The sequence below is a fragment of the Chiloscyllium punctatum genome, chromosome 25, assembly GCF_047496795.1.
Source record: "Chiloscyllium punctatum isolate Juve2018m chromosome 25, sChiPun1.3, whole genome shotgun sequence".
In the NCBI taxonomy this organism is placed as follows: domain Eukaryota; kingdom Metazoa; phylum Chordata; class Chondrichthyes; order Orectolobiformes; family Hemiscylliidae; genus Chiloscyllium; species Chiloscyllium punctatum.
Window position 1 is genome coordinate 32,468,079 of NC_092763.1, and position 22,688 is coordinate 32,490,766.

A 22,688-nucleotide genomic window follows, 5' to 3' on the forward strand; every position below is an offset into this window, starting at 1 on the left:
AGGAAACTGGAGAAATCTGAGTTCATCCCTTGTGGTTGGAGGGTTCCTAGGCGGAAGATGAAGTGCTCTTCCTCCAGCCGTCGTGTTGCTATGGTCTGGAGGAGAGCAAGGACCTGCATGTCCTTGGTGGAGTGGGAGGGGGAGTTGAAGTGTTGAGCCATGGGGTGGTTGGGTTGGTTGGTCCAGGTGTCCCAGAGGTGTTCTCTGAAACGTTCCGCAAGTAGGCGGCCTGTCTCCCAATATAGAGGAGGCCACATCGGGTGCAGCGGATGCAGTAAATGATGTATGTGGAGGTACAGGTGAATTTGTGGCGGATATGGAAGGATCCCTTGGGGCCTTGGAGGGAAGTAAGGGGAGAGGTGTGGGCACAAGTTTTGCATTTCTTGCGGTTGTAGGGGAAGGTGCCTATCAGCGTTCCGAAAAGACCACTCCCTCCATGACTCCCTCGTCAGGTCCACACCCCCCACCAACCCAACCTCCACTCCCGGCGCCTTCCCCTGCAACCGCAAGAAATGCAAAACTTGCGCCCACACCTCCCCCCTTACTTCCCTCCAAGGCCCCAAGGGATCCTTCTATATCCGCCACAAATTCACCTCCACCTCCACACACATCATTTACTGCATCCGCTGCACCCAATGTGGCCTCCTCTATATTGGGGAGACAGGCCGCCTACTTGCAGAACGTTTCAGAGAACACCTCTGGGACACCCGGACCAACCAACCCAACCACCCCGTGGCTCAACACTTCAACTCCCCCTCCCACTCCACCAAGGACATCTTCCGCCTAGGAACCCTCCAACCACAAGGGATGAACTCAGATTTCTCCAGTTTCCTCATTTCCCCTCCCCCCACCTTGTCTCAGTCCCAACTCTCGAACTCAACATCACCTTCCTAACCTGCAATCTTTTTCCTGACCTCTCCGCCCCCACCCCCCTCCCCCACTCCGGCCTATCAACCTCACCTTATCACCCTCACCTTAACCTCCTTCCACCTATCATATTCCCAACGCCCCTCCCCCAAGTCCCTCCTCCCTTCCTTTTATCTTAGCCTGCTTGGCACACTTTCCTCATTTCTGAAGAAGGGCTTATGCCCGAAACGTTGATTCTCCTGTTCCTTGGATGCTGCCCGACCTGCTGCGCTTTTCCAGCAACACATTTTCAGCTCTGATCTCCAGCATCTGCAGTCCTCACTTTCTCCCCGACTCTCAGCTCCCTACACCAAATGCAAATTCCTTATGCTTGACGCCTTTTATTATTTTTCCGTGCTCTATAACCTCCCTAACTCATTAAATTGTGTTCATTCCTATTCTCTGTGCCCCTAGCTTTGACCTCTCTCCTACGGAGGAAACAGCCTGGTTCCACTGATATTTTCCAGAATTCCCTTCCTTAATCTGCCCACCTCCCCTCCCTTGAGAAGCTTCACAAACCTTGTGGAGTGATGGTGACCCTTCCTACACAGTGCAGCAAGTTTACTTCACGTGGATATATGAAGCGTCTTGGGCTGTTCTTCACCTTATAGGTAAAAACAATGACTGCAGATGCTGGAAAGCAAATACTGGATTAGTGGTGCTGGAAGAGCACAGCAGTTCAGGCAGCATCCAACAAGCAGCGAAATCGACGTTTCGGGCAAAAGCCCTTCATCAGGAATAAAATCACCTTATGGTATTGTACTGCCGGCAGCGAGGAGTTGTATGACACATACAGACAGGAATAGAGAAAGTTGCAAACAGAAAAAAAAGGGTAGAAAAACAATGATGCCGTTATCGGGAGAAGATCTGAGCTCAAGCAGGACACATTAACTCGTGTATGTTCGAGAGGAGAAATGCGTGCACTGTTAACCCTCTTGCCGGTGATAAATTACAGGCAGTCCAAAGGACCGCCTGTGGGTTCCCTTCCATTCAGTGACTGGCGAACACAACACACAGGAGGCGTTAAGACCCAGTGGGGAGAAAGCACAACTCATCAGACTGAACAGACACACAGCATCTTAACGGTTTCTCCGGGCTGGAGGAGGAGAAGCTTGCTCTCTGTGTTCATCATCTTTTCCTGCCGACCCTTGGAATAGACGATGGCTGTGGACGAGGTGCGGATAGTTCGACCCTTTAAGTTGATCGCTTTGATCTGTGTGTTTGTGGCTCTGAGTTTGGACGTGGTCTCTTTACTGAGTCCTGCCTGGGTCACTGCTGAGCGCTCTTCGCTTTCTCTCTGGGACTACTGCAAACAAACCACGGCTGGATGGTACTGTGTCTCCGTTCTCCAGACAGGTAAGGGTTAGCACATTACAAACAAAAGTGTATTTCTAGAAAATCCTACCGCGATCTTTTTAAAGTTTAATGTTTGCTACAATGACTAGATACTTCTGTACTTTAAAATGATTGATTTGGAAAGCAGCCCCTTTGACTTGTATTTGCTTGAAGTGAGATTTGATTTGAGTGAAATTACCTTGTGTTCTTGACCTCCTTCCTATACACCCTTTTTCTTCTTAAATACTTTCGGGGACATGTAATTTGGCTTTGAAACGTTACTCTCCTTTAGCTGATATACAGCAATGTCTTGTGAAGTTTTTTTTATTTTTCTGAAGCGACAGAAGGTCAGTTCGGTTTGGGGGGGGGGTGGGGGGAGGGGGCGTGGGAGGTGGTGGTGGAGGTTGGTGTTGGGAGCTGGTTTACTGACTGAGTGAACTTTTCGCTTTGTTGGTAGAACTCCTGAAGAAAGGGGGAGGGGAGGAGAGACAGAAAACATGGAAACGGTGGGAGGGAAATCAGAACAAAAACAAGCATTTTTTTAAGGGGACGAAAGTTTTTTTTTAACTTATTTACACAGTTGAGTGGGAATCGTGAAAAAAAATCGCCTGTTGAGTTACTGCGTGGTACTCTTATACTGTTCCTAAGCTGATTTAAAAAAAACGTTTTATTGAAAAAGAAAAACTTGTATCCTAGACCTAATAATCTGCTCAAACGAGATTGGAACAGCATTGTTTAAGCTTCTACGCAAAATATGTGTCTGCGAGTGAAGTGGCAGCTGCCAGTAACTCATTAGTTTGAGTTAATTTTCGGATAACAGCGGGTTGGGCAATGATTCCAAATATTTCTCTTCCTGGAAGTGATTTTTCTTTTAGTGTTCATTCAGTTCCGTCACCAGGCATGTTTGGCATGGTCGTAGCAAAGCACTGTATTCACGTAATATACTTTAATAGGTATGATTCTTGTGTGATGCTTTGAAAATTCATCACGATCAACTTAGCTTTTTTTTCTATATCCAGCAGCTGTGACAAATCTATGGCTAAGTATTTCATTCTGATGTTATATGGCAATGCAGTGGACACTGCCTAAAATTAATTATGTTTTTCGCTGCTCAAGAATGCCATATACACACACTTAGGTAAAAACAATGACTGCAGATGCTGGAAACCAGATTCTGGATTAGTGGTGCTGGAAAAACACAGCCTGCTGCCTGAATTGCTCTGCTCTTCCAGCACCACTAATCCAGAATATACACACACTTATGTATCCACCATTTAATTACATTCTAGTGATAAATATTGGGTCCTGTCTTGCATTTTACTTATCAGTTGATATATAACATTTGTAAAGGTTTTCTTAGTATTTTTGCCCTTCCATTTTCCTTAAACCATTTCTGTCCAATTACATCCAGTCATTGGCTGGTACCTTTCTTCATCCAACTTCCATTGTTTATGAAAGAAAAGTAGAAAATGCTGCAAACACTGAGCAGACCTGTCGACATCTGAGGTGAGAGAGAGAGTTGCCATTCCAAATTCTGATCCTTTTAGGTCCAAGACCTGTTCAAGACTACCTGAAATTTCTGTTATTTCCAATTTCCAGTGAAACTGATATTTTGTGCTTTTTTCCTCACTATTTATGGAGGTGTTTTGATGGACAGCTGGGAGGACCCTGAGTGCACAGATGTCTAACATTGTCCTGTCTTTAACAAGCTTCTAGTGGACGGGTTACTATATAGCAGTAAGAACTCACAACTGCAGTTTGCTTTATAATACCCTTTCCTCCTTACATCAGACACGAATGTCAATTGTAACTCTCTTGCCACTATCCTGGCTAAAAGTCCATTAATAGATCTGAAATTTAGGACATTCCTGATCTGCATGGCTCAGTTACTCTATATTATTGATGGTGCAAAAGAGGATCTGGCTTGAATTGGTTTAAAGGAGAAGATAGTGAGAAGAAACTTCCCTGGCTGTGTGATAAGCCACAAGAACATAAGAAATAGTAGCAGGATGGGCCCATTTGGCTCCTTTACCCTGCTTCACGTTTTGAAAAGGACAAGACAGATCCGATTGTTACCTGAACTCTGCTTGCCTGCCTGCTCCCCGAAGTCCTTGACTCCATTTCAGATCAAACATCTGTCTAATTCAGCCTTGAATCCAGATTCTACTGCTCTCTGGGCTGGGATAGAGAAGAAATTTCTCCCCATCTCCTTAAACCTGTTATTTGAAACTGCCTTGGTTCTGGATTCCTCCACAGGGAATCATTGTTTTAGCATCTAGCTTGTCAGTGCCCCTCAGGATCTTGTTTATCTCAATAAAAATACCTTTCATTCTCCCAACAAATAAATGAGCCTTGTCCTAACCTGCTGCTTAACCTGATGCAAATGATCAATGAAAGGAAAAGTTCTTGTCAAACATTGTAACCATTCTGATTGTTCTCTGTTTGACTGTGCCATACATGTTCTTGGGGACATAGCAGAGGCTCTACTCACTGACTCAGATTAGAGAGAGTTGAATCATCATGAGTTCCCAACAAAATTTGAAGTTCACATTATTTATTCTAGCTTTGGATCTATTCCACTGTCAGGAGATGTTCGTGCATGCCATCAATATGATAACCTGGTGACCAGCAGGACATTTCTCGAGGTGGTCAACAAATTGGCTCTAAAGGAATGTAGGCCATTTTTTTTTCCCAAATGGAACGCAAATATGAAGTGGATTTCTAAGATCATCGAGAAATGCATTATAAAGAATGACTGGGAATAATTTGTCAGTTCTGAATAGAACATTTGGAATATTGTGTGCAATTCTGGTCTCCCTCCAATGGGAAAGTTGTTGTGAACTTGAAGGGGTTCAGGAAAGACTTAGAAGGATGTTGCCAGGGGTGGAAGGTTTAAGCTATACGTAGAGGCTGAATAGGCTGGAACTGTTTTCTCTGGAGCGTCGGAGGCTGTGGAGTGACCTTATAAAGAATTATTAAACCATGAGGGGCATGGATAGGGTAAAAGAAAAGGTCTTTTCCCTTGGGTAGGGAAGTCCAGAACTAGAGGGTGTAGGTTTAAGATGAGAGGGGAAAGATTAAAAGGGAACTAAGGGGCAATTTTTTCATGCAGAGAGTGGGTGCATGTATGGAATGAACTGTCAGAAGAGGTGGTGGAGACTGGTAAATTGCATTTGAAAGACCTCTGGATGGGTATGCGTATAGGAAGAGTTTAGAAGGATATGGGCAAACGGAACTAGATCAATACAGAATATCTAGTTGGCATGGACGAGTTGGACCGAAGAGTTTGTTTCCATGCTGTACATCTCTATGACTCTGTAACAAGTCTTTCACGAAAGAGAACTGTTCAAATCTAATTTTAAAGATCTTCAAGCTAATTGGTAGAGTGCACATCCCTTAAATTTGTACTTGAGTGTGATTTGAGGTGTAATCTTTATACTTGTGTCTTCTTTGCATAAGTGGTACTAATGCTATCAAAAACCAAAGCACCTAAATGGGAGAGATAGTTTTACTATGCAGATATGAAGTCAATTTGCCTGCTACAGAGAAAAGGTTATGGCCAGAACAGAGCACTCACCTATACTGAATTCCACCTCTCAATATCAATGATAAAGTCAGCTTAAAGATGCTTCATTTGTTCTGATGAAGGTTATCTCTGCTTTTTCCCTGCAGATGCTGCCAGGCCTGCTGAGTTTTGCCAGCATCCTGTTTCTGTTTCTGGTCTCTAGCATCCACAGTTCTTTATTTTATTAAAGATGCTTTATAGTTGGTTGATATTCCCTTCAGATTGGAGCATTGAAGGGTGATCTAAACAAAGTCCTAAATGATACAGGTATTCAATCACGTGGATACAGAAACTATTTTCTCTTGTGTGAGTGCCCAGTACAAAAAGCATCATGTTAAGATTACAGCTAGAGATGAGTGAAATTAGGAAATACTTTGACATAAAGCATAGTAGAACTCTGGAACTCACTGTGGCAACTGGTTCAATTGAAATTTTCAAGTGGGTGATTCATGGTTGTTCATTGGTTAAGGATATACATGAATTTGAAATAGAAGGTGAGAAAAGTATTTTTGAGGTTCAAATTATCCACGATATGATTGAATGACACAACAGGCTCCAATGGCCAGCTCTTGTTTCTAATGGGCCTACCATGTAATAATGAACTGCTGCTGGTAAAGAGGGACAAGTCATTTCCATGGTGCCCTGCCCTTCAAGTCCAAACAGCTGCAAATTCCTCACACCCCAAAGTAACAGCTGCTGTGGAAATCATAATGCCTATTGCTGCTTCACTTCCAAGGCCCATATGTCAATTTTGTTCTGGTTCTGATGCCCATTCTAAAGCTGTTCACTATATTCACAATTTTGTAAATTCTTTTACATGTATACACCATCATTAGATCCACAAGTCCTGGTATATTCTGCAGGTATCATTTTAGAATGCTTCTAATGCTACATACAGGTTGCATCAAGAAAAGCACTGTTGTTAAATGTAGCTTAGGACTGTGCTGGAAAAAGAGTTTAAGTTGCATTCCTAAAATATGTTAATCATTTGTTATGATTATGGAATTGTGCATCTTAATTAAAAAGTAATGTGTCTTTAAAGCCAGCAAGGCAATCAATAAAACTGGTTATTGGAAAACATTATTCAGGTTCCCAGAAAAAAATGTCAGACAGATTTCTCGATGAGGTGGTGGTAGTTGGAGGGGAATGGACAGTCACAGATTAAAGGTTCAGTTCCTTTTACTGATGACAGAACACTTTTTTTTCTGCTCCTTTAATTAAGGGCTTTTTGGCCCTAATTATTTTAACGGTCATTTGAGGCTGAAGCTATTCCCCTTGATCTGAAAGAAATTTTTTCTCTGAACCATGTCACCAATCATACCACTCGATCTTCAACAACCTTCTGTCTAAAATTAACTAGAAGTACAAGCTACAAACAAACAAATGCCTGGGCAACTGTCTTGCTGATTTTTATTTTCCCACCCTAATCCCAGACTGGCAGGAGTGTGCCAAGGATCGTAGGAATGTACTTAAGTCACATCATGTAGTGATATTAATGGAACTGGTTAAAAGTCAAATTTTATTTTTTTTAAAAAAAGTTGGGAACAATTCAGATAAGAAGGAATCACAGTCTGAGGAAAGAACCAGCCCTGTCCATTAGCATATAATATGTTTACTGTTGACTTCAAAGATTGTGATCAGTATCACATGTGGCATTAAATTTTAAAGCCCTATTATGTAAAGTGGTTTGATTACATAATGTGCCAGTATTGGATTGCATTTGTTGTACAGATCTTAAAACCCTTCAATTGATGTGTTCAATCATAGCATTGCCTTGCAGAAGAATTCTGAGAGAACTTAGCTACAGTTCTGACGTCACTGAATTTAACTAACATATAAAATAGGAACAGAAGCAGACCATTCAGCATTGTGAACCTGCTCTGTCATTCAGTCAAATTATTATGGCTGATATTTTGTGCTTCAATTCCACATTGCCATCTACTTCCAATAACCCTTATTTCTCCTGCCTCATAAGAATCGATCCATCTCTGTCTTAGAAATATTCAATGACTTCACCTGTAGTGCCTTTTGAGGCAGAATTCCAACGTTGCACAACCTTCAGAGAAAATAATTTTCTTAACCTGTGTCCTCAAAGGGCAACATCTATCATTTAAACAGTGCCCCCTTGTTCTGGACTGATCCACAAAAGGAAATATCCTTTTCACCTGCACTTTGTTAGGATTCAGGATCTTATATGCTTCAATCTAGTCACTCCTCACTCTTCTGAACTCCAGTGGAGACAATGCATCTAATCTGTCATTTATAATGTCTTTTAGCATGAAGCCATCTGTACCCAGAGGCTTGTCAACCCACAACTCCATCAATTTGTTTTGTATCACTTCCCTTGCTAAGTTCAGTTACAGATATTATTGAAATGGTTTTTGTATCTTCTATAGTGAAGACTGATGATTTTATGCACTGTTTTACTATTAGCTACCATTAACTCCCCACTCTCACTCTTTAGAGGTGCAGCAATCCCTTTACTTATTCTTTGCCTATATAAGTACTATAGAAACTCCTGCTATTCATTTTTGCATTCCTAGCTGTGTTCCCCTCATACTCTAACTTCTTCCTCATGATTTAATCTTTAAGTCATTCTCTATTATTTTTTACATTCTGACTAATCATTTGACTTGCTGCTCACCATTGCACAAGTATATGTTTTTCCCTTAAGTTTGATACTTTCCCTAACTTCTGTCATTTACCAGGGAGTTGAGAGTTTTCTTTATAATTTTTCTTAATAGCAAGAATATACTTCTGAGTATTCTGAAAAATCCCCTCGAACGTCTGCCATTATGTCTCTATTGATCTAACTTCTACCCTAGTATTCCAGTTCATTTCAGGTAGCTCAGCTTTTATCCCCATAAAAGTGCCCTTATTTGCATTTTAGACACGATCTTCTACCTTTCACACTGGAAGTAAATTCAATCATATTGTGGTTGCCGCTACATAAAAATGCCTTAACTCTGAGGTCATTAATTAATCCTGTCATATTTCACAATTAATATTAAAGCAGGATACCGTGGACACCACTGTAAATCTGAAATTTAAAAATAAATGAACTTTGAATTTCTGAGAAAGAGTTATATTGGAATCAAAATCTTACCTTTATTTCTCCCTCCATTGATGCCATCAGACCTGCTGAGTTTTCCAAAACCTATACCAAATCTAATCTAGACTATTGTCTGGTCAGTTCCAAGACATGCCGCAACATTCTGTGAACACCTCATTTGGGTTACTACTGCCAATCTAATTCGTGTTGCAATTTATTTGTAGCATAAAATCATCCATGATTCATGTTGTTTCTGCCATAAACATGTAATTTACATACAAATTCATTAACTAATCTTAAATGGCAAATGTGTAACCCAGAGAATTTCTTGAGGAAGAAAGTGAATACCTAAGGTTAGAATCCCTTCCTCTGCTTTTATTTAGAACTGTCCAAGGTTGCATTGTACTGTAAAACCAAAAATTATAGTCTGACCCCCCTGACTCTCAAATTTTTTATCTCATCCCATGCAACACTTATAGCATGCTGCAATTTGTTTTGATGCCTGTGACAAGCAGGAGAAAATCAACAAAAACTTGTTTGACTTTGGTCCTATGAAGTGCATTGCTACATAAATACAAGAGTTAACACTGACCACATAAGGATATGTTTCTGTTTAATTGTTCCAACTGGGGACAGGTACCACTACCTATCCCACCACCGTGTTGGAATAGGCCACCAACATTCACTGTTTATACCTTGGATAGACGATGACCAACACAGTTCAGGAACTGAAATTGTACCTGTGTGAGTTAGTACTCTCCAGAGAGCAAGAGAGGGGAACACTCCAAGGCTAAATCTGAATGACAGCATATGGTTACTGACAACTTGCTTAACAATATGACTCAATAATGCCAGCTCTGATAATCCTGAAATAGTTGTTCTGCTTGTGTGATATACAATGTATTAGCACTGGCTAATTGATGAATGAGGTCATTTGTCACTTGTGGGCTGGGTGTCAGCCAGGAAAGGAGGTTACAGTCACATGTGTTTTACAAGTGTGAGATGAATCTATGTACAGCAGGGAAATTTTATTCAGAGGATGGAATGAGCCACTTTTTTTTTCGCTTCTTTTGCCTCACAATAGCTTAAAATCAAACAATGGATGGTTGCTCTCACAGCAAGGTCTTGAACTGCAACTTCATTAAGTGCAGGGTATCAGTGTCTTCAAAGGTGACCTACTTTCTGCTCTACCTTTTGTTTGGTTAAATAAATCCTACAATTTATTTTCTCTTTAAAGTAGTGGTGCTCCATGCTAGGCATTGCTTCTCAAATCACTATTGGCAGTCTTACAGACTCCTATCGCCCACTACTGTTCCTATTTCTTACATTCTTATTTATCTGTGCTGTTTAAATATGAACCTAGGTTTGAAGTGTCAGGTTAGCTATTTAACTGTGGAGAGATCACAATAGGGCCTGATCCAATTTCCATTGTTCACTCATTCATCCTTTCTTCAGCTGATGATGAATTAAGACTGACTGATGATTAAGAGCAGATATGTTTTTCTTCTTCCCACCCACGCCACCTGTGAAAAATGAAACCAAATTGAGTTCACAAAGGCTGGAAGGACATTGCAATAAATTTCCAACTCACGATCTTTTTTATATCACAAAAAGCAGGTAATAACACTTGCAATTGTGGGTCAAATATAAAATTAACCACCTTCTGACTGGTGAAAAGTTTCAGCACTTCGTTCAAGAGCTAATTACCCTGATTCAGTCAGCCATTCATAAGATGAATCAATTGAATAAGGGCTCCAATGCTCAGTATGTGTTCTATAAGGTAGAATCACAGGAGGACATATTCCACTTGAATTTCGCCCCACACAAAATGTCACTTACTGGTCCAGTGCCCTATTACTGACTCCTGATTTTAAAAAATAAACTTGTTTCACCTTCTATATTCCTTTATTTTACCTGTCATTTCCATCTCTGACAGACTGGCAGGTTGCTACACTGGTGTTGCTGATTGCTGGAGGATCTATTACGCTAATTGCATTCCTCTTTGCTGTGGTCTTACTGTGCAAGGGTGCTCATAAACGCTGCTACAGGTCAATTGCTGTTATGCTGTTCATTTCAGGTGAGTGGCTGTATGTGATCCTCGATGTAGTTTTGGTGAGGACTGAGCAGGAAAAGTTGCCATGCATTACAGTTACTTGTTTTGCACAGCATGTGACAAGTCTGTGAATGCTAGAAAATTACAATCACGTTGAGTTAGATTTTTTCCAAAAAAGGATCTCTTCGGTTTTCTCCCACCTAACCAAAAGTAGTAACTAATTTCAGTGACATAGTTCTGTGATGATGAGCAACATATTACTGGAGCAGTCATTCTTCATTTGCAAATCTACATTATTTGAAGGGGAGGGGGATCACACCATGCTTGAGCTTGTCTATTCAGCAAAAATGGTTGCATAGTAATGAAGAAAAAGAACCTTGGCTATATTTTTTCCACCTCCTCCCCAGTTCCTCCATCTCTACAACTCCACATTTAAACACGCAATCCATAAGTCTTGAGATCTCTCTGACCTGTGCAAAAGAACCTGTAGCGATGGTGAGGGCGGGCACCAAGCATGATAGCTTGAGTTGTGCTGGTACCTCCAGAAGCAGGTGACAATTGTAGGAGAGGGCACCGAACAGGGCAACTGGCTTGCTCAAACAATCCCTGCAGAAAGGTGTGCCCTTGCACAAAGCAGAACTCTTGGTGATAACAATCAGAGAAACAAAGGACTTTCTCATCTATTTGAAAATGACAAACTTAATTCCATAAGACCATAAGACATAGGAATGGAAGCAAAGCTATTTGATCCATCGAGTCCACTCCGCAATTTAATCATGGCTGATGGGCATTTCAATTCCACTTACCCACACTCTCCCTGTTGCCCATAATTTCTTGCGAGTTCAAGAATTTATCAATCTATGCCTTGAAGACACCCAATGTCCAGGCCTCCGCTGTGCTCCGTGGCAATAAATTCCAAAGGCCCACCTCTCTCGGTCTGAAGAAATGTCTCATTTCCATTCTAAATTGACCTCCACTAATTTTAAGGCTATGCCTATGGGGTCCTAGTCTTTCTGCCTAATGGAAACATCTTCCCAGCAACCACCCTTTCTAAGCCACTCATTATCTTGTAAGTTTCTATTCGATCTCCCCTCCACCTTCTAAATTCTCATGAATACGATCCCAGGATCCTCAGCCATTTATCATTTGTTAGGCCGACCATTCCAGGGATCATCCATGTGAAACTCTGCTGGACACACTCCAGTGCCAGTATGTCCTTTCTGAGGTGTGGGGCCCAAAACTGGGGACAGTATTCTAAATAGGGCCTAACTACAGCTTTATAAAGTCTCAGAAGCACGTTGCTACTTTTATCTTCCAACCCTCTTGAAATAAATGACAAAATTACATTTGCTTTCTTAACCATCAACTCAATCTGTGAATAAACCTTTAGAGAATCTGGGACTAGCACTCCCAGATCTCTTTGTACTTTGGCTTTATGAATTTTCTCACCGTTTAAAAAACAGTCCATGTCTGTATTCATTTTTCCAAAGTGCAAGGCCTTGCATTTGCTCATGTTGAATTTCTTCAGCCATTTCCTGAACCACTCGCCTAACCTGTCGAAATCTTTCTGCAGCCTGCCCACCTCCACACCTGCCTGTCTGCCTAACTTTGTATAATCGGCGAACTTCGCCAGAATACCCTCAGTCCCTTCATCCAGATCTTTAATATATAAAGTGAACAGCTGCAGCCTCAACACTGAACCTTGCTGGACTCCACTTGTCACCAGCTGCCATTCCGGGAAAGAACCTTTTATCCCAACTCTCTGCCTTCTGTCAGACAGCCAATCCCCAATCCATGCCAGTAGCTCACCTCGAACACCATGGGCCCTCACCTTACTCAGCAGCCTCCAGTGTGGCACCTTATCATACGTCCATACACCCTTAGTCCCATGTTTAACCATAATTTTCCTTCATGGTGGTAATAACCTGATGCCACTGGAGTAAAGAATCCTTGCTTCATGATCTTAGGGATGTCCATATATTCAAATCTCATATTACATCTATATGACTGAATTTACCCAACTCGGTCAGTGTATTTTATAACTAAGCACCTTGGCTAATACTTGGACTGGCTCACAAATAGATGTTTTCTTCTACTTAACACTGATACGAGTTCAGGAGCTATTTGTAACACAGATGCTTAGCAACCAAATGTGTATACCTCTAAAACAGGAGGTCAACTCAAACATTAATCTAGTACGACCAATCTCCCTAAATTGAAGGGAATGGGGGTGTTTTTATTTAAATAAAAGGAAGAGAATAACCTTTCTGAATATTGTCATACACAGTCCTATTAAACTGATATGGATTCTGGCCAGTGTTATGAAATGAATATTAAAGAGAGCATGCTGCAAATGTGAGCATATAATCATAAAATCTAACATCTAAATAGTACACGTTAACATTTAAAACAACTTTTGTGGAAAATAACTGCCAACCATATGCTATGGCACAGCCACAGTAATTGGCAGATTGTAGTAAAAACTGATCGTTAACCCATTCTATCAATTTACATTCTTCCCCTGGCCCATACGATTCTGTTATTCTGCTTTCATACTGATGCTAATTCAAAGAATATCTCCATTCCAATTCAGTTTTGTGCTGATCCACACATTATTTCAGATAGCTCCTCTGACTCTGGTGAAATGCCACAGCCCCCAACATCTGAACCATCTCTCAGCTCACTAATGGTGCTCATGCAAATATAGCCTTTACTCCATTCCCCTGTTCTGCACTGACTGGTGTATTGAAGATTAGGTTGCCTTACCCCGCAGTCAGTCTTGAGCTAATCAGTGTGTTTCTTTTAGTTGTTTTGCAGGTTTGCGCCCTGGTTTTGTACCCAATCAAATTCATTGATGCCAACACACTGAGGACATACCATGAGTTCAACTGGGGTTATGGTATTGCCTGGGGTGGTACCATCTTTATGCTTGGAGCAGCCATACTTTACTGCCTGAACACTGACAACTACGAGGAAGAGTATTATTAAACACTTTTCTCTGCACCAACAGATTATATTAAGTTTAAGAAAACTATTAGATGTAATGTCAGGAGGAAAATTCGCCACTCAAGTATCACAGTTTTTAAAAATAAAATGAATTTTGGGAGAAGGATAAAGCAGGATCATAATGAAGAGCAGATCCCCCATGACAGAACTCTTAGGGGAACGCAGCGTTTTGGACTTACTTGAGATCCAATCAAGAAAGGACGGCTTCTGGTGCAAAGAATGACTCATAACAGTTTTGTGCAATCTTTACACATAATTCGCTTTTTACTTTTGTTAATTCCAAAATAAATCACTGGCCTTCCTTGTGCGAGCATTGCATCATACTGAAACAGTGTTCCAACAATGGAATGTTTGCTATTGCTATTATCTGTACTACTTTGTAATGGAAGGTGATGATTTATTTTTACTGTAATTCTTTTTTTACTTCTTTTCTTTTTTATATCTGGTAAGGTTATTAAGCTGTATCTTGTAAGCTATTGGGTATGTCAATTCTGTACACTTTGAACTCAAGCAGCTGCAAATTCAGTGCAAACATATGTGCTGTACATTTATTGTAACCCTTTTGAGTACAGTAGAAAGTGTCATTGTTCCAAGAACAGCATGGACCCCATGGTTCTGAACATTTCCAAGACTGAAGCATTCAGTTAAGTTTGACTGGTGTCCTCAGGATGTATGTGTGATTTTTGAATGCAATAAAACTCATTCAGCACTCAATAGGATTCATTGTAAAATCTGTCTAAGATAAAACAGGAGAGTATTTGATATATTGGAGCCTGGAGTAAAGGGAGGAATTCACCATGTACAATTCTTTGAGCAACTGTCACTTCACAGTCATTTATTAAAGCAATTTACCAATAAAATTCTGTTATGCAATTTTTAAAAAGTCCTTGGCTTGGCCTTATCTAACCTGGTTTTAACAAGTGAACTTTAATATGTCAACAATTCTACTCCTCCAAAATAACTTATTCTCAGGAAGTAAGAAGATAACAAAATGGAGTACTGTTGTTCTGCCACAACACATGTTTCTTCAACGTGAATTACCTTTAACGCGATTGAAGAACTTAGACCTTTATTTGCGGTATGTGGTCTTTCCTTACCTGCACTGGCTATAACGCGATTCTGACCTGATTAGTTTAAATGGCACAACTATTGCACGATTTTCTTATAACGTGAAGTCGCACAAAAACTGGACTATCGTGTTATATCAGAACGGACTGTATGCTGATGACAAATCATTTGCAGAATTTTCAGAAGTGTGGTAAGGAGGGTTCAGAGGTATTATGTTCCTGTTGGAGTTATAAAGTCATACAGCAAGGAAACAGACCCTTCGGCCTAACGAATCCATGACAATCATGTAACCAAACTAAAAAAGTCTCACCTGGTTTCATTTGACCCATATCCCTCCAAACCTTTCCTATTGTTCTTATCCAAATGTCTTTTAAACGTTGTAACTGTATCTGTGTCCACCACTTCCTCTGGCAGTTCATTCCACACACTAACCACATTCTGAATAAAAAGGTTGCCCCTCATGTCCTTTTTAAATCTTTCCCATCTCACCTTTAAAAATATGCCCTCCAGTTTTGAAGTCTTCTGGATCACCCTCCCCCCACAATGGTAAAGCCTTTGCTGTTGACCTACTCTCTGCCCCTCATGATTTTATACATTTTTGTAAGGTCACCCTGAAACCTCGTATGCTCAAGTGAATAAAGCCTCAGTATATGCAGCCTATTTTTATAACTTATACCTCCATTCCTGGCAACATCCCGGTAAATCTTTTCTGAAACCTCTCCAGTTTAATAATATCTTTCCTGTAGCAGGGTGCCTAGAACTGCGCACAGTACTCCAAAGAGGCCTCACCAATGTCCTGTACAACCTAAACATGAGGTCCCAACTCCTATACTCAAAGTAAGAACAATGAAGGCAAGCTAAACACCTTCTTAACCATCCTGTCTACCTTTAAATGCAAATTTGAAAGAATTATGTACCTGAACCCCTAGGCCTCTCTGTTACCCAGGGCCTATCATCAATTGGAGAAATCCTGCCCTGGTTTGTTTTACCAAATGCAATATTTCACATTTATCCAAATTAAACTCCAATGGCCATTCCTCAGCCCATTGACCCAAGTAATCAAGATCTGTTTGCAATCTTAGATAACGCTGTCCACTTTCCCACCAATTTTGGTGTCATCTGCAAACTTACTAACCATGTTTCCAATATTCTCATTCAAATCATTTATCTGAATGACAAACAAAAGTGGACCCAGCACCAACCCCTGTTGTAATAAGTTTTACATATATTTCAGCAGATAATCAAGGAAGATTTCCTCAACTTTCTTCCTTCCGTCCTCTTCTGGAGCTGACAAATTTTACAGGGCTTTAGTTCAGAGGATGCGATCAATTGTTGAGTTATGTTTTGAAGCCGAAAATGTCAACAATTGACATAGGACAACAATTTGCATTTTTCTAGCTCCCATGCTCCATGAACTTAGCTCGTCCAAAACATTGCCATCAGTATCATATCCTATACCAAGCCCTGCTCACCCATGATCCCTGTTCCTGGATATCTGTTGGAGACCAGTGCTTTGATATGTCCTTGTATTTTCAATTTCTCTATAAGCTCACAACTCCGCCTCTCGAGCACTCTTCTTGCATATCCCTACCATGCTCTTTTGTCCATCACTGGTAGCCTCAGTTACAATCTTTGAAATTCTCTCTTTAAAACACTCCTAAAAATCCAGTTTTTGAACAAATATTGATCACTCCTTCTGATCTATACTTTTGAAGCACAAGTGTACAGTTTTTGTTGGCAGGGTAATAAGCGATGAGCAACAATGGTATTGGTCAGGTTTCCACTTGCATTTGGAGTATAACACCTAGATATAGCATATTTAGATTTTCAGAGGGTCTTCGATCTCGGATAATAGGCTCATGAAGATCAGAACATACAGAGTTCAGTGACAAGTAGCAGAATGGATAGGAGTTAGCAGTAGTTATTTAGACTCATAAAAGATGCAAAATTTTGCACCATTAATGATTAAAAAGAGGGAACTAAATGTAAGAACTCCAAATTTGCAGATGATACAAAGATAGGTGGGAGAGTGAGCTGTGAGGAGGATGCAGAAATGCTTCAGTGTGATTTGAACAAGTTATGAGATTCGGTAAATTTTTACAAAATTATTCATTTTGTGGGATGTGGGTGTCATTGGCTGGCCAGCATTTATTGCAACTCCCTATTTGCTCTTGAGAAGGTGGTGGTGAGCTGTCTTCTTGAACCACTGCAGTCCACCTGCTGTGGGTTCACCCATACTGCCCCTAGGGAGAGAATTCTAGGATTTTGACCCAGTGATACTGAAGAAACAGTGTTATATTTCCAAGTCAGAATGGTAAGTGTCTTGGAGAGGAACTTGAAGATGGTGGTATTCCCATACATCTGCTGCCCCTGTCCTTCCAGATGGAAGGTGCTGTCTGAGGATCTTTAGTGAATTTCTGTAGATAGTACACACTGCTGCTACGTAGCCTTGGAGCTGGAGGGAGCCAATGGTTGTGGATGAGTGCCAATCAAATGAGTTGCTTTGTCCTGGATGGTGTCAAGTTTCTTGAATGTTGTTGGGGCTGCACTCATCCGAGCAACTGGGGAGTATTGCATCACACTCCTGACTTGTGCCTTGCAGATAGTGGACAGCTTTGGGGAGTCAGGAAGTGAGTTACTCACTGCAGTATTCCTGGCCTCTGGATCTGCTCTTGTAGCTAGTGTGTTTATGTTGCAAATCTACTTGAGTTTCTGGACATTGAAAACCCCTCAGAATGTCGGCAGTGGGAGATTCAGTGATGACAACACCATTGAATATCAAGGCACAGTGTTTAGACTGTTTCTTCTTGGTAATGGCCATAGCCTTACATTAGTTTAGCACAAATGTTTTGCTACTTGTCTGCCCAAGCTTGGATATTGTCCAAATCTTGTTGTCTTTATACATGGACTGCATCAGTATCTGAGGAGCAACGAATGGTGCTGAACAATCATCAACGAACATCCCCACTTACAAATGCATGGCAGGTACGTATAATGTGTACAAATGTAAGGTTATATACTTCCTAGCAAAAATAGGAAGATAGATTTTTGTTTGAATAGTGATAGATTGAGAAATCACGAGGTGCAATGCGATCTTGGTGTCCTTGTACACAAGTCATTGAAAGTAAGCATACGGTTGGAGTAGGCTGTCAGGAAAGCAAATGGTATGTTGCTTTTGTACTGATAGGATTCAAGTTCAGGAGCAGGGATGTCTCACTGCAATTATACAGGGCCTTAGTGAGACCATACCTGGAGTACTATGTGAAGTTTTGGTCTCCTTATCTGAGGAAGGATGTTCTGGCTATGGAGGGAGAGTAACAAAGGTTTACCAGATTGATTCCTGAGATCTCAGGACTGACATCTGAAGATCAACTGAATCTGTTACAATTATATTCATTGGAGTTTAGAAGAATAAGGCAGGTTTCATAGAAACTTATAAAATTCCATCAGAACTACGCAGGGTAAATAAAGGAAAAATGTTCCTCATAACCAGGAATTCCAGAAGCAGGGATCACAGTTTAAGAATGTGGGGCAGGCTACTTAAGACTGAGATGAGGAGAAATTTCTTTACTCAGAGAGTGGTGAACCTGTGGAATTCTCTGCCACAAAAAGCAATTGAAGCCAAAGCATTGAGTATTTTCATGGAATTAGATATATTTCTTAGGGTTAATAGCTTCAAAGGGCATGAGGAGAAAGCAGGAACAGGGTACGGAGTTGGATGATCAGCCATGATCATATTGAATGGGCTCAAAGGGCCAAATGGCCTACTCCTGCTCCTATTTTGTACATTTCTACATTATATATACAATTGTGACTCAGGAATTAAACACTTTCAAAGTTCAGAGACAACCTGAGACCTCTGAATCCTAGTAGCTCACAAACCCACCAACACTCTCAAACAAAAACTAACAAACTTAAAAGACCCAGTACAACCCATGGACAAAACCAACATCATCTACAAAATTCCATGCAAGGACTGCCACAAACACTACGTAGGACAAACAGGATGAAAGTTAGCCACCAGGATACATGAACACCAGCTAGCCACAAAAAGACATGACCCCCCCCTCTCCCTCATAGCCCTACACACGGATGAAAAAAAACCCAACATTTCGACTGGGACAACACATCTATCCTGGGACAGGCTAAGCAAAGACATGCCAGAGAATTCCTAGAGGCCTAGCACACCAACCACAACGCCATAAGCAAGCACATAGATCTAGATGCCATCTATCAACCCCTCAGAAAACAAACAGGAAATGACATCACCACAAACCCCAGGAACCCCATCCAGGAGAAAGATATAAATAGAAAGCAGGAGACAACAGCTTCGCTTCACTTAGAGGTCGCCACTGATGATGTTACCTAGCCAGATAACGAAACATCTGGATGTCAAACCTACAGCTCAGCGAGCAAACCTACACCCTAAATCTCAACCTGAGCTACAAACCTTGCGAATATAAATATTATATATTGGTCAGAACTATATTCACTGGAGCTTGGAGGAATGAGGGTGAGATCTCAAGTAACCAATACATTATCTAACAGGACTGGACATGATAAAGGCATGGGGAGAGGGGATATTCCCGATGACCAGGGAGTCCAGAACTGAGGATCACAGTATCATGATATAGGGTAGGCCATTTAGAATCATAGAATTACTATAGTGCAGGAAGAGGCCAGTCAGCCCATTTAGGACTGAGATTTGAAGGATATTTTTCACCCAGAAAGTGGTGACTGTGGAATTTTCTGCCACATTAAACACTGAAGGCTAAAACATTGAATGTTTTCAAGAGTTAGATATAGTTCTTAGGTGCAAAGGGGTCAAATGATATGGGGAGGAAACAGGAACAGGGTACTCATTTGACTATCAGCTATGATTGTATTGAATGGTGGAGCAGGCTTAAAGGCTGAATGGCTTATTTCCGCTTCTATTTTCTATGTTTCTATGTAATACACAAATAACTGTACTTTTGCCAATAGCCTTTGGGATAGAGCAGAGAGAAAGAAAATAGATCCATAACAGTAGAACTAAAAGGCTTAGTCCCGTTCTTCCACTCAGTAAAACAAATTGGAGAAACTATTCAATGAGAAATCAAAAGATATCTACAAATTTCACTCCTGCTGATGATAAAGTCAAGAGACAAGCAACCAGGGTCTCAGGTTAGAATCTAACACCTCAACGACTTTTAAACTGTATCGTCTGCATTCGACACTGCCCACTTCTTAAAATTTATACCTATTTTTCTGTGTGTTTGTATTTTTTCCTTAATTTGAATTAATACTGCATTTTAATTGATGTGTGAAATCACTGCATGGTAAAAAGAATTAAAAATCTTTATTGAGGCTGGCCAAAGTGGGGTTAAAAAGATGGTGTAATATAGGACAGGCTCACTATCCTCAAATTTCTACAATTTTGCAGTCTTGACACAAATCCTACTCTGACATATCTCAGTCTTACATTTATAGATGAAAATGTATATGTTCTCTTTAGCTTTAAGACTATTGCAATTTAGCTAATAGAAAATAACAAACCACTACATACATCAATGAATAAACTTATCTGTAACTTACTTGCAATACTCCATTCACTGTGCTCATTAAACATCAGATTTTGTGCTTTTCTCTCTTGTCTGGTGTTTGATGCCTGACTCCCAATAGCCTGTTTCTTCTTTGCTTTAATTCACTGTTTCAATCTGCCAATCAGCTTCCCCAGATAAACTGGAGGCTGGATTTCACCAGCTAAAAGGCTGCTAGGCAAAATTCTTGCTATTTTTGAAATGTGGTTTAGGTTTTTTTAATCTTTGATCCTTGCCTTTGTTTATTAAGACAATTACTCTTGTTTGTTTCAAGTTACTTATTTAAAAATACCAATTTACATAATGGCAAGAAATGCCTGCTCCTTGGGTTGGCAATCTTGAAGGTGGGAAAAGGGTTTAGTTAGGTAGGGTAGTAAAACAAAATGTCGCTGCCTTCTCACCTCCACCAGAATTAAATTCTGGGAAGAACTGTTCAAGGTCTACCTTCCCGTCCTTTCATCAACGGAGGTCCATAAGTGGCCAATGAAGGACCACTGAAAGACTTCATCTCACCGCCGCTTGGATTAAACCAGTTGCAGGTTGATCTGACACCATACAGGGTTCACAACAGCTGCTACCCAAGGGCAGCTTGTCACAGAAACTAGGTGCAGGAGTAATCATATGGCCCTTCGAGTCTGCTCTACCATTCATCCATCAATGCCCGATTGCCACTTTCTCTCACTTCCTTGAATATAGTCAGTGACCTAGCCTTCACAGCCTCCTATGGTAGGCCATAAATACCCTACATTTGAGTGAAGAATGTTTTCATATCAGCCCTAAATGGCCTCCCCAGGTCCCCGGTTCTATACTCACCACACAAAGAAAAATATCCTCTTTGCGTTTAGTCTGCCTGTTAGAATTTTATACATTTAATTAAATCACCTTTCATTCTTCCAAACTCGATTTTTAAAAATTTATTCATGTTGTCGGAAGTGGGTGTCACAGGCTGGCCAGAATTTATTGCCCATCCCTAGTTGCCTTTGAGAAGGTTGTGATGAGCTGTCTTCTTGCTGTACCCCACTAGTCACTGCCACTCTGTTTCATGTCTATCAATAATTCTCAATCCAGGCATATTATATATAAAGGGAAAATCGCCATCGTCCTACCGGACCATAGGGTTGCTCTCTACTTAGAGACAGATGACCTGAAGATAATACCTCAGATGAGGGGAGAAATTAAGGAGCTGCTGCAATTGAGCCCACACTGCATCACAAATCAGCATTCCAGGCAACTGAGCTAAATGACCCCCTATAATGGATAAATGGTATATGTCATCAATATTACCCCCTATCCCATACACTTTAATTTTGCCTACAAAACTCTTATGTTGGATTTTATCAGAAGCCTTTTGTAAATTCCAAATGCATCACATTCATTGATTCTTTCTTATGTATTCTATTAGTCATACTGTAGAGAGGTGAAGCAATCAGTGCCTGTTCAAGAGACAACACTTATACAGGGGTGTGCCCATTGAGAGCAAGTCACTACCCTCTTTTTGCAATTCTCAACCCCTGCTATCATTACTGACCACTATCTTAGGTCCGCCATGATGCTGGGGATTGGGGTGCACTTCTGGCAGAAGTCACTGCCTCCTCCCCAATGCCAGTCTCTGATTCGCCAGTGTTTCTCACTGAGGAGGACGAAAGTGTCTGGGTCGTTATTCTAGGGGAGGACCTGCAGATGACCTTACCACTGCCTGACTGGTGTACAACTTGGTAGGTTTACCCAAAGAGAAGAGTGAGATCCCTGATGTCTCACTAAGATTCCACCCAAAGTTCTAAAAGATACAACACAATTTTTAATACTTACTGCCTCTAGCTTACAGAAATCATTACAAATGCCAAGAGCAAAAGGAAATACTTCCTTCTCCTTGTGCACCATATTCCTGCTTTCACCAAATGCTAAGCTGTTCATAATCCATTCAGTTGTAATTGTAATCTGCAGTTACACTGTAATGCAGCTGAAATCTTCTTACCTTAAATTGTTTTGAGCCACGTAACCCTAACTCAATCAGCTTCCAGTGTCACTCCCCCCCTCCCCCACCAAGTTGAAGCAAAATGCTCAGCGACACAGTCTGCTTTTACTTTCTTCATCTTTATTCCGGGCCCTTGGAGGGAGAGGGAA

At 40.9% G+C, this 22,688-nt stretch overlaps 1 protein-coding gene across 1 annotated transcript; it reads left to right on the forward strand.

The window, feature by feature from the left end:
• The first annotated feature begins 1,655 nt into the window (after nucleotides 1-1,655).
• On the forward strand, nucleotides 1,656-14,631 carry LOC140495810 (transmembrane protein 47-like). Its single transcript, XM_072594950.1, has 3 exons — nucleotides 1,656-2,262; nucleotides 10,795-10,935; nucleotides 13,718-14,631. The coding sequence occupies exons 1-3, from the start codon at nucleotides 2,067-2,069 to the stop codon at nucleotides 13,897-13,899; spliced, it is 519 nt and encodes a 172-aa protein (XP_072451051.1). The 5' UTR covers nucleotides 1,656-2,066; the 3' UTR covers nucleotides 13,900-14,631.
• The last annotated feature ends 8,057 nt before the right edge of the window (nucleotides 14,632-22,688 follow it).

Excerpts from the sequence above, each read along its gene's own strand:
- LOC140495810 (XM_072594950.1), top strand. The coding sequence starts at position 2,067 with ATGGCTGTGGACGAGGTGCGGATAGTTCGACCCTTTAAGTTGATCGCT. Across the intron at positions 2,263-10,794 it reads TGTCTCCGTTCTCCAGACAG|ACTGGCAGGTTGCTACACTG; the intron begins GTAAGGGTTAGC and ends CATCTCTGACAG. Across the intron at positions 10,936-13,717 it reads TGTTATGCTGTTCATTTCAG|TTGTTTTGCAGGTTTGCGCC; the intron begins GTGAGTGGCTGT and ends TGTTTCTTTTAG.